Source organism: Balaenoptera ricei, chromosome 12, assembly GCF_028023285.1.
Source record: "Balaenoptera ricei isolate mBalRic1 chromosome 12, mBalRic1.hap2, whole genome shotgun sequence".
NCBI classification, from domain to species: domain Eukaryota; kingdom Metazoa; phylum Chordata; class Mammalia; order Artiodactyla; family Balaenopteridae; genus Balaenoptera; species Balaenoptera ricei.
In genome coordinates, this window is record NC_082650.1 from 62,382,524 (window position 1) to 62,395,790 (window position 13,267).

The 13,267-nt window shown below is 38.6% G+C and overlaps 1 protein-coding gene across 1 annotated transcript in view; it reads right to left on the reverse strand.

Annotated features, from left to right (window-relative positions):
* UFL1 (UFM1 specific ligase 1) overlaps positions 1 to 12,738 on the reverse strand; it is a 60,772-nt gene extending 48,034 nt beyond the window's left edge. The window contains exons 1-3 of the mRNA XM_059941561.1: positions 12,578 to 12,738; positions 11,280 to 11,425; positions 10,188 to 10,216 (exon numbers count right to left, since the gene is read on the reverse strand). Coding sequence (XP_059797544.1) covers positions 10,188 to 10,216; positions 11,280 to 11,425; positions 12,578 to 12,654 — 252 coding nt within the window. The 5' untranslated portion in view covers positions 12,655 to 12,738. The remainder of the gene's footprint in view (positions 1 to 10,187; positions 10,217 to 11,279; positions 11,426 to 12,577) is intronic.
* Between the last annotated feature and the right edge of the window lie 529 nt (positions 12,739 to 13,267).

A 13,267-nucleotide genomic window follows, 5' to 3' on the forward strand; every position in this document is an offset into this window, starting at 1 on the left:
AACCGAAATCATATCACACATCTTTTCCAACCACAATGCTATGAGATTAGAAATCAATTACAGGAAAAAACCTATAGTAAACAAAAACACATAGAGGCTAAACAATATGTTACTAAACAACCAATGGATCACTGAAGAAATCAAAGAGGAAATCAAACAATACCTAGAGACAAATGAAAATGAAAACACAACAATCCAAAACCTATGGGACACCGCAAGGGCAGTTCTAAGAGGGAAGTTTATAGCAATACATTCTTACCTCAGGAAACAAGAAAAATCTCAAATAAACAACCTAACCTTACACCTAAAGCAACCAGAAAAAGGACAAACAAAACCTATAGTAGAAGGAAAGAAATCATAAAGATCAAAGCAGAAATAAATGAAATAGAGACGAAGAAAACAATAGCAAAGAAAATGAAACTAAAACCTGGTTCTTTGAAAAGATAAACAAAATTGATAAGCCTTTAACTAGACTCATCAAGAAAAAAAGGGAGAAGGCTCAAATCAATAAAATTAGAAATGAAAAAGGAGAAGTTACAACAGACATCACAGAAATACGAAGGATCGTGAGAGACTACTACAAGCAACTATATGTCAATAAAATGGACAACATAGAAGAAATGGACAAATTTTTGGAAAGGTACAATCTTTCAAGACTGAACCAGGAAGAAACAGAAAATATGAACAGACCACTCACAAGTACTGAAGTTGAGACTGTGATTAAAAAACTTCCAACAAGCAGAAGTTCAGGACCAGATGGCTTCACAGGCAAATTCTATCAAACATTTAGAGAAGAGTCAACACCTATCCTTTTGAAACTCTTCCAAAAAACTGCAGAGGAAGGAACACTCCCAAACTCATTCTGTGAGGCCACCTTCACCCTGATACCAAAACCAGACAAAGATATCACAAAAAAAGAAAATTACAGGCCAATATCATTGATGAACAGACACAAAAGTCCTCAACAAAATACTAGCAAACAAATCCAACAACACATTAGAAGGATCATACACCACAATCAAGTGGGATTTATCCCAGGGATGCAAGAATTTTTAAATATGCGCAAATCAATCAGTGTGATACACCACATCACAAAACTGAAGAACAAAAACCATATGATAATCTCAATAGATGCAGAAAAAGTTTCTGAAAAAATTCAACACCCATTTATGATAAAAACTCTCCAGAAGGTTGGGCATCGAGGGAACACACCTCAACATAATAAAGGCCATATATATGACAAACCTACACCTAGCATCATACTCAATGGGGAAAAGCTGAAAGCATTTCCTCTGAGATCAGAAACAAGATAAGGATGTCCAATCTCACCACTTTTATTCAACATAGTTTTGGAAGTCCTAGCCATGGCAATCAGAGAAAAAAAAAGAAATAAAAGGAATCCAAATTGGAAAGGAAGTAAAACTGTCACTGTTCACGGATGACATGACACTATACACAGAAAATCCTAAAGATGCTACCAGATAAGTAAAACTCATCAAGGAAATTGGTAAAGTCGCAGGATACAAAATTAACATACAGAAATCTCTTGTTTTTCTATACACTGACAACGAAAGATCAGAACGAAAAATTAAGGATACAATCCCATTTACCACTGCATCAAAAAGAATAAAATACCTAGAAATAAACCCACCTAAAGAGGCAAAAGGCCCGTACTCTGAAAACTGTAAGATACTGATGAAAGAAATCAAAGATGACGCAAACAGATGGAAATATATATCATGCTCTTGGATTGGAAGAATCAGTATCATCAAAATGACTATACTACCCAAGGCAATCTACAAATTCAATGCAATTCCTATCAAATTACCAATGGCATTTTTCACAAAACTAGAACAAAAAGTTTTACAATTTGTATGGAAATACAAAAGACTCCAAACAGCCAAAGCAATCCAGAGAAAGAAAAACAGAGCTGGAGGAATCAGGCTCCCTGACTTCAGACTACACTACAGGTTACAGTCATCAAAACAGTATGGCGAGAGAGGAACCAAGATGGCGGAGTAGAAGGATGTGCTCTCACTCCCTCTTGCGAGACCACCAGAATCACAACTAGCTGCTGGACAATCATCGACAGGAAGACACTGAAACTCACCAAAAAAGATACCCCACATCCAAAGACAAAGGAGAAGCCACAATGAGATGACAGGAAGGGCGCAATCAGAGTAAAATCAAATCCCATAACTGGTGGGTGGGTGACTCACAGACTGGCGAACACTTATACCACAGAAGTCCACCCACTGGAGTGAAGGTTCTCAACCCATGTCAGGCTTCCCAACCTGGGGGTCCAGCAACGGGAGGAGGAATTCACAGAGAATCAGACTTTGAAGCCTAGTGGGAATTGATTGCAGGACTTCGACAGAACTGGGGGAAACAGAGACCCCACTCTTGGAGGACACACACAAAATAGTGTGTGCATTGGGACCCAGGGGATGGACGAGTGACCCCAGGGGAGACTGAACCAGACCTACCTGCTAGTGTTGGAAGGTCTCCTGCAGAGGCAGGGGTGGCTCTGTTTCACCATGGGGACAAGGACAATGGCAGCAGAAGTTCTGGGAAGTACTCCTTGGCGTGAGCCCTCCCAGAGTCTGTCATTAGCCCCACCACTGGAGCCCAGGTAGGCTCCAGTGTTGGGTTGCCTCAGGCAAAACAACCAACAGGGAGGGAACCCAGCCCCACCCATCAACAGTCAAGTGGATTAAAGTTTTACTGAGCTCTGACCACCACAGCAACAGTCAGCTATACCCACCAACAGAGCCTCCCATCAAGCCTCTTAGATAGCCTCAACCACCAGAGGGCAGACAGCAGAAGCAAGAAAAACTACAATCCTGCAGCCTGTAGAACAAACACCACATTCACAGAAAGACAGACAAGATGAAAAGGCAGAGGGCTATATACCAGATGAAGGAACAAGATAAAACCCCAGAAAAACAACTAAATGAAGTGGAGATAGGCAACCTTCCAGAAAAAGAATTCAGAATAATGATAGTGAAGATGATCCAGGACCTTGGAATAAGAATGGAGGCAAAGATTGAGAAGATACAAGAAATGTTTAACAAAGACCTAGAAGAATTAAAGAACAAACAAACAGAGATGAACAATACAATAACTGAAATGAAAACTACACTAGAAGGAATCAATAGCAGAATAACTGAGGCAGAAGAACGGATAAGTGACCTGGAAGACAGAATGGTGGAATTCACTGCTGTGGGAACAGACTAAAGAAAAAAGAATGAAAAGAAATGAAGACAGCCTAAGAGACCTCTGGGACAACATTAAATGCAACAACAGGGCTTCCCTGGTGGCGCAGTGGTTGAGAGTCTGCCTGCCAATGCAGGGGACACGGGTTCGAGCCCTGGTCTGGGAAGATCCCACATGCCGCGGAGCAACTGGGCCCGTGAGTCACAATTACTGAGCCTGCGCGTCTGGAGCCTGTGCTCTGCAACAAGAGAGGCCGCGATAGTGAGAGGCCCGCGCACCGCGATGAAGAGTGGCCCCCGCTTGCCACAACTAGAAGAAAGCCCTCGTACAGAAACGAAGACCCAACACAGCCATAAATAAATAAATTAATTTAAAAAAAAAAAAAAAAAAAAAAAAAAAAAAAAAAAAAAAAAATGCAACAACATTCGCATTATAGGGGGCCCCAGAAGGAGAAGAGAGAGAGAAAGGACCCGAGAAAATATCTGAAGAGATTATAGTCGAAAACTTCCCTAACATGGGAAAGGAAATAGCCACCCAAGTCCAGGAAGCGCAGAGAGTCCCATACAGGATAAACCCAAGAAGAAACACGCCGAGACACATAGTAATCAAACTGGCAAAAATGAAAGACAAAGAAAAATTATTGAAAGCAGCAAGGGAAAAATGACAAATAACATACAAGGGAACTCCCATAAGATTAACAGCTGATTTCTCAGCAGAAACTCTACAAGCCAGAAAGGAGTGGCATGATATACTTAAAGTGATGAAAGGGAAGAACCTACAACCAAGATTACTCTACCCTGCAAGGATCTCATTCAGATTTGATGGAGAAATCAAAAGCTTTACAGCCAAGCAAAAGCTAATAGAATTCAGCACCACCAAGCTCTACAACAAATGCTCAAGGAAATTCTCTAAGTGGGAAACACAAGAGAAGAAAAGGACCTACAAAAACAAACCCAAAACAATTAAGAAAATGGTCATAGGAACATACATATCGATAATTACCTTAAACGTGAATGGATTAAATGCTCCAACCAAAAGACACAGGCTGGCTGAATGGATACAAAAACAAGACCCATATATATGCTGTCTACAAGAGACCCACTTCAGACCTAGGTACACATACAGACTGAAAGTGAGGGGATGGAAAAAGATATTCCATGCAAATGGAAATCAAAAGAAAGCTGGAGTAGCTATACTCATATCAGATAAAATAGAATTTAAAATAAAGAATGTTACAAGAAACAAGGAAGGACACTACATAATGATCAAGGGATCAATCCAAGAAGAAGATATAACAATCATAAATATATATGCACCCAACATAGGAGCACCTCAATACATAAGGCAACTGCTAACAGCTATAAAAGAGGAAATCGACAGTAACCCAATAATAGTGGGGGACTTTAACACCTCACTTACACCAATGGACAGGTCATCCAGACAGAAAATTAATAAGGAAACAGAAGCTTTAAATGACACAACAGACCAGATAGATTTAATTGATATTTATAGGACATTCCACCCAAAAACAGAAGATTACACTTTCTTCTCAAGTGCACACGGAACATTCTCCAGGATAGATCACATCTTGGGTCACAAATCAAGCCTCAGTAAATTTAAGAAAATTGAAATCATATCAAGCATCTTTTCTGACCACAACGCTATGAGATTAGAAATGAATTACAGGGATAAAAACGTAAAAACCACAAACACTTGGAGGCTAAACAATACGTTACTAAATAACCAAGAGATCACTTAAGAAATCAAAGAGGAAATCAAAAAATACCTAGAGACAAATGACAATGAAAACATGACGATCCAAAACCTATGGGATGCAGCAAAAGCAGTTCTATGAGAGAAGTTTATAGTTATACAAGCCTACCTCAAGAAACAAGAAAAATCTCAAGTAAACAATCCAACCTTACACCTAAAGGAACTAGAGATAGAAGAACAAACAAAACCCAAAGTTAGCAGAAGGAAAGAAATCATAAAGATCAGAGCAGAAATAAATGAAATAGAAACAAAGAAAACAATAGCAAAGATCAATAAAACTAAAAGCTGGTTCTCTGAGAAGATAAACAAAATTGATAAGCCATTAGCCAGACTCATCAATAAAAAGAGGGAGAGGACTCAAATCAATAAAATCAGAAATAAAAAAGAAGTTACAACAGACACCGCAGAAATACAAAGCATCCTAAGAGACTACTACAAGCAACTCTATGCCAATAAAATGGACAACCTGGAAGAAATGGACAAATTCTTAGAAAGGTATAACCTTCCAAGACTGAACCAGGAAGAAACAGAAAATATGAACAGACCAATCACAAGTAATGAAATTGAAACTGTGATTAAAAATCTTCCAACAAACAAAAGCCCAGGACCAGATGGCTTCACAGGTGAATTCTATCAAACATTTAGAGAAGAGCTAACACCCATCCTTCTCAAACTCTTCCAAAAAATTGCAGAGGAAGGAACGCTCCCAAACTCATTCTATGAGGCTACCATCACCCTGATACCAAAACCAGACAAAGATACTACAAAAAAAGAAAATTACAGACCAATATCAATGATGAATACAGATGCAAAAATCCTAAACAAAATACTAGCAAACAGAATCCAACAACACATTAAAAGGATCATACACCACGATCAAGTGGGATTTATCCCAGGGATGCAAGGATTCTTCAGTATACGCAAATCAATCAATGTGATACACCATATTAACAAATTGAAGAATAAAAACCATATGATCATCTCAATAAATGCAGAAAAAGCTTTTGACAAAATTCAACACGCATTTATGATAAAAACTCTCCAGAAAGTGGGCATAGAGGGAACTTACCTCAACATAATAAAGGCCATATATGACAAACCCACAGCAAACATCATTCTCAACAGTGAAAAACCGAAAGCATTTCCTCTAAGATCAGGAACGAGACAAGGATGTCCACTCTCACCACTATTATTCAACATAGTTTTGGAAGTCCTAGTCATGGCAATCAGAGAAGAAAAAGAAATAAAAGGAATACAAATTGGAAAAGAAGAAGTAAAACTGTCACTGTTTGCGGATGACATGATACTATACATAGAGAATCCTAAAAATGCCACCAGAAAACTACTAGAGCTAATCAATGAATCTGGTAAAGTTGCAGGATACAAGATTAATGCACAGAAATCTCTTGCATTCCCATACACTAATGACGAAAAATCTGAAAGAGAAATTATGGAAACACTCCCATTTACCATTGCGACAAAAAATAAAATACCTAGGAATAAACCTACCTAGGGAGACAAAAGACCTGTATGCAGAAAACTATAAGACACTGATGAAAGAAATTAAAGATGATACCAACAGATGGAGAGATATACCATGTTCTTGGACTGGAAGAATCAATATTGTGAAAATGACTATACTACCCAAAGCAATCTACAGATTCAATGCAATCCCTATCAAATTACCAATGGCATTTTTTATGGAACTAGAACAAATAATCTTAAAATTTGTATGGAGACACAAAAGACCCCGAATAGCCAAAGCAGTCTTGAGGGAAAAAAACGGAGCTGGAGGAATCAGACTCCCTGACTAAAGACTATATACTACAAAGCTACAGTAATCAAGACAATATGGTACTGGCACAAAAACAGAAACATAGATCAATGGAACAAGACAGAAAGCCCAGAGATAAACCCACACACCTATGGTCAACTAATCTATGACAAAGGAGGCAAAGATATACAATGGAGAAAAGACAGTCTCTTCAATAAGTGGTGCTGGGAAAACTGGACAGCTACATGTAAAAGAATGAAATTAGAATACTCTCTAACACCATACACAAAAATAAACTCAAAATGGATTTGAGACCTAAATGTAAGATCGGACACTGTAAAACTCTTAGAGGAAAACATAGGAAGAACACTCTTTGACATCACAGCAAAATCTTTTTTGATCCACCTCCTAGAGTAATGGAAATAAGAACACAAATAAACAAATGGGACCTAATGAAACTTAAAAGCTTTTGCACAGCAAAGGAAACCATAAACAAGACCAAAAGACAACCCTCAGAATGGGAGAAAATATTTGCAAACGAATCAACGGACAAAGGATTAATCTCCAAAATATATAAACAGCTCATTCAGCTCAATATTAAAGAAACAAACAACCCAATCCAAAAACGGGCAGAAGATCTAAATATACATTTCTCCAAAGAAGACATACAGATGGCCAAGAAGCACATGAAAAGATGCTCAACATCACTAATTATTAGAGAAATGCAAATCAAAAGTACCATGAGGTATCACCTCACACCAGTTAGAATGGGCATCATCAGCAAATCTACAAACAACAAATGCTGGAGAGGGTGTGGAGAAAAGGGAACCCTCTTGCACTGTTGGTGGGAATGTAAATTGATACAGTCACTATGGAGAACAACATGGAGGTTCCTTAAAAAACTAAAAATAGAATTACCATATGACCCAGCAATCCCACTTCTGGGCATATACCCAGAGAAAACCGTAATTCAAAAATACACATGCACCCCAATGTTCATTGCAGCACTATTTACGATAGCCAGGTCATGGAAGCAACCTAAATGCCCATCGACAGACGAATGGTTAAAGAAGTTGTTGTACATATATACAATGGAATATTACTCAGCCATAAAAAGGAACGAAAATGAGTCATCTGTTGAGACGTGGATGGATCTAGACACTGTCATACAGAGTGAAGTAAGTCAGAAAGAGAAAAACAAATGTCGTATATTAACGCATGTATTTGGAACCTAGAAAAACGGTACAGATGAACCGGTTTGCAGGGCAGAAGTTGAGACACAGATGTAGAGAAGAAACGTATGGACACCAAGGGGGGAAAACTGCAGTGGGGTGGGAATGGTGGTGTGCTGAATTCGGCGATTGGGATTGACATGTATACAGTGATGTGTATAAAACTGATGACTGATTGGAAAAAAAAAAAAAAAACAGTATGGCACTGGCACAAAAACAAATATAGATCAACGGAATAGGACAGAAAGCCGAGAAATAAACCCACATACTTATGGTCAATTCATTTATGACAAAGGAGGCAGGAATATACAATGGAGAAAAGACTGTCTCTTCAGTAAGTGGTGCTGGGAAAACTGGACAGCTACATGTAAAAGAATGAAATTAGAACACTCTCTAACATCATACACAAAAATAAACACAAAATGGATTAAAGACCTCAATGTAAGACTGGATACTATAAAACTCTTAGAGGAAAACATAGGCAGAACACTCTGACATAAATCGCAGCAATATTTTTTTTTAACATCTTTATTGGAGTATAATTGCTTTACAATGTTGTGTTAGTTTCTGCTGTATAACAAAGTGAATCAGCTATATATATACATATATCCCCATATCCCCTCCCTCTTGTGTCTCCCTCCCAGCAATATCTTTATGGATCCACCTCCTAGAGTAATGAAAATAAAAGCAAAAATAAACATATGGCACCTAACTAAACTTAAAAGTTTTGCACAGCAAAGGAAACCATAAACAAAACGAAAAGGCAATCCACAGACTGGGAGAAAATATTTGCAAATGAAGTGGGTGACAAGGGATTAATCTCCAAAATATACAAACAGCTCATGTAACTCAGTATCAAAAAAACAATCCAATCAAAAAATGCACAGAAGATCTAAACAGACATTTCTCCATCAACATACAGATGGCCAAAACAACATGAAAATATGCTCAACATCACTAATTATTAGAGAATGCAAATCAAAACTACAATCAGGTATCACCTAACACTGGTCAGAATGGCCATCATCAAGAAGTCTACAAACAATATATGCTGGAGAGGCTACGGAGAAAAGGGAACCCTCCTACACTGTTGGTGGGAATGTATATTGGTACAACCACTATGGAGAACCGTACGGAGGTTCCTTAAAAAACTAAAAATAGAGTTGCCATATGATCCAGCAATCCCACTCCTAGGCATACATCCGGAGAATACTATACTTCAAAAAGATACATGCACGGCAATGTTCATTGCAGCGCTATTTACAATAGGTAAATTGCTTCCAATTAGGTTGGAAGCAACCTAAATGTCCATCAACAGAGGAATGGATAAAGATGTGCTACATATGTACAATGGAATAGTACTCAGCCATAAAAAAGAATGAAATAATGCCATCTGCAGCAACATGGACGGACCTAGAGATTATCACATTAAGTGGAGTATGTCAGACAGAGAAAGTCAATTATCGTATGATATCACTTATATGAGGAATCTAAAAAAAAAAATGATACAAATGAAGTTATTTACAAAACAGAAACAGACTCAGAGCCTTTGAAAACAAACTTATGGTTACCAAAGGGGAAAGGTCAGGAGGAGGGATAAATTAGGAGTTTGGGATTAACATATACACATTACTATACATAGATAATCAACAAGGACCTACTGCATAGCACAGGGAATGGTACTCAATATTCTGTAATAACCTATACAGGAAAAGAATCTGAAAAAGAACTATAAATCAACTATACTCCAGTATAAAATAAAAATTAAAAAAAAAGAAGTTGTACCATTTCACACAAAATTTGCCAGTTTCTTGTATATACTGTAGTGTACCTTACTGATGACATGTACACCTGTATTTTCTAAAAATATCTTCTCTATTTCTTTTACTTCCACATATTAAAAACAAATAAACATGAAACTGGTGATTTTTCTCCCAAAATTACATAAATTTTGTAATTACATGAAATGACAATTATGAGTTTATTTCGTAAAGAATAAAGAATAAGCAAGTCAACTGAGAAAGAAGAACTTATTAAACTGATTCAATATGTCAGTGAGGGTTATGTTATTTCTTCACAAACACAAAACACGATACCAGTACCAAGTGAATACTTAGGGCATTGAAAAAATTAATGATATAAAAAACACTTGAGGAATCAAAGTAAAAACTATTATAAAGTTGAAAATTTACCTGTTGCAGATCAACAATGTTTACTCGACCTTTAAAGAAAAGACATTCATTTATTTTACATTATGTGTTAAGTACATACCAGCCAAAAACTGTAAATTCCAAAGATTTATGTTTTGGACCGTCAAGGTCCTCCTTCTACAAAGGACACAGGGCTGCAGTAATTAATGTCTTCAAATGCAAACCATTAGCTGAATAAATTTTCATGACTTAAGGTACAGACAATAGTTTATTTTCAAAGTTCCATTTGTCATATCAGGCCAATTAGAGAATCAGCTGATACACGGGTTGGCCAGATATACAGGGGTTATTTACCTCCCTTTGCAATTTTATCTACTGTGACCAAAGAGATACAAACAACTAAATTCAGGTAAACTTTTTTCAATTATTTGAAACTGGTAGGTTCCCACTTATTAGCTAAAGAATATCTGTTAAGTATTCCAAATTATAGCTAATATTTTATTAGGACTATGCAGGAAGATAAAAAACAAACACCAAGGGTGTATGTAATGACATCTAATGAGTTGTTTTCACAGATGCATCTAATCTAATCAAATAGTGTTCAAATTTGCTCAGTAATTGGTTCAAATTTCAAAAAGACAAAGGAAACAAAAACTTTTTGTATGCTTGTAATAGCATTTCCTACAAACAGATGTAGCACATTAAATTGTTTCCTAATTTGAAAATACTTAAAGTTTAAAAAAGAGCATGGTAGTACAACCTTGATTTTCAACACTCTATAATTTAAAATCTCTATTCCCTCTTCATAATTATCACCTGATAACAGGCAGCTAAGTATCCACCCCTGAGTCACCCAATAAATTCATCAACTGTGAAAAGAAACAGCTGATTAATTCACATACAGAACACATAACCCAAAATAATAAAAAATGCTATTTTTAAAGTGACAATATTTGACTTCATTTAAATTATACGATCATGTTTACCTAAACCTATTAAAAATATTAAGGCTGATTACCATATTAACAATTGAAAGGGTGTCTTATAACCTCCAAATCACTTATGATGTATAGTTTTAAGGGTTTTTTCCCCCCTTCCAAAGAACCAGAAGAAAAAAACTAAGGAATTACTTACCACCTCGAACATGTAGCTCATCTCTCATTTCTTTACTAATTTGGGCTGGAGTAATATATTCCTTCCCATCAAGTGTGTGAACTACTTCTAGCTGTTTCTGAGCAATCAATTTATTCACAATCTCAATGCAATTCCGCTCTGACAACCTGAGGGAAACAAAAGTTAAGTTTTAAAAATGCATTTGATACATTCAGGGCATAATATGATTAAGAAAAGTATGAAAATGGGCTTTTAAAAAGGTTTGGGTAGTCATTAGGTTCTATATTACAAAATCTGTATCTTTTATTAGTATAATACTAATTCAATCAATTAAAAAAGTTCTAGGGAGTAAACAGGTTTACATGAACTTAAATCATGTAGTTCATTGTTACAAATCTTTCTATTACAGATTTCAAGTTTGCTCTCTCTTCTAGGCCTGCTTCTAATCTTCAAATCTGAAAAATGAGGACATGTAATTTACATAAGGGAAAAAACTGCCCTACTTTTATTTCAATTTTCACTTTAGCTTCAGTTAAAAAAAACCCCCAAATTTTCTTTTATTGAATGCATTATTGCCTCATTCATACAACCCATCAGTAGGCAGAAGATAGGAAAACACGTTAAGCGTCCTATTTTGCTCGCACTGATACAAAACACAGCATCAAGGGATTAAAGTCTTCAGCCCCAGGGAACAAGACAAGGAAGAGTCAACAGATAAAAAAGGGTTCTACTAGCTTTTTACGTGCTCGGTAATGGTAAAAAGCAGAGTTAGGGTGCTTTTCAGGACACCCCCCCCCCACAAAGGTTAGTGGGTTTGTAGGAAATATCAGTGTCCGGAGTCCCTAAAAATGACAGATGAGACCCTGGCTCTGGCCTAGCACACCTGTTCTGGAGAATAAAAAGGCAAAATGTTTAAGGAGTCAACATAGTATTTGCAAAGTACTGTACTTCGGGGTTAGCGTCTCCTTTCAAGCTCTAAGTCAGGCAGTGTATAACGGGCAATGACTTGCTGACGGTTAAGTAAGGGTCAGAGGGACGTTCTTAAGACAGCTCCAAGTCACCAGCCCCAGCTGTCGTGGGGGGAGGCTGCGCCTGCACCTGGCTGGGGCTTAAAGGGTGGGGGGATGTTCTCGGTCTCCCCCCGCCGAGAATTATACTGGCAGCCGCAATCTAGGCACTGGGAGCGGGGGAGGGGGCGGGAACGCTGACAGCGGCTGGGAAGGCCCGGGGTCCAAGGCCTGGGGTTTGCGGCCTCAGGTCTTGGCGTGGCCGCCCAGGGGCTATTTTGGACTCCATAATGGAGAGGGAGGGTCAGGCACCTCTGCGTGGCCTCTGCGAACTGCGCCCGCTGGAAGTCAGCCGCCAACCGCCTAATCTCTTCCCAAGCGTCCGCCATCTCGGCCCTACTCGCCAAGCAGCCGACCAACAGCAGACACGTCAGCCGAAAAGCCACGGGAGCCGAGGCGGAACGGGCCGCGCAAAGGGACAAGAGACTCCTCCCCGACGCAGCTACGAAACGCGTGCGGCCGGCGCAGGCGTGGGCGGGGCCCGAAGAGCCGCAGCCCCGCCCACCCCGCGCGGGAGGTTTGTCCTCGGCTATGGGAGCCCGGCGGGGACTTCTGAGAGCTAGGCTGCGAGGTGTCTCCTCGGCCGCGGATGGGTTGCAGGAAAGCCAAGTTAATAAAGTGTTACTTTCGGTCTTTGTTTGCATTATCCCTAATGTTTTGGAGCAGTGATAATCAAATTAACTACTCTTCTTTTTGTTTTCTGCCCTCCCTTTGGTTTATTTTTGGGACGGGGGCGGGGGGGGGGGGGGGAGTGGGGGCGGGGAGGAGATGTGCCCGGGCCTGCAGTTAGTATCCCCTCTTCTCTAGCTGTTAACGAAGGGCAATCCCGTTTGTATAGGGAATCATGCTTATTTTTACTTGGGCTCAAAGCTTTGAACCTGTTGGATAATTACTTTTTTTTTTTTTTGCACAAATATGAATAATTTGGGTACCATAAATGTT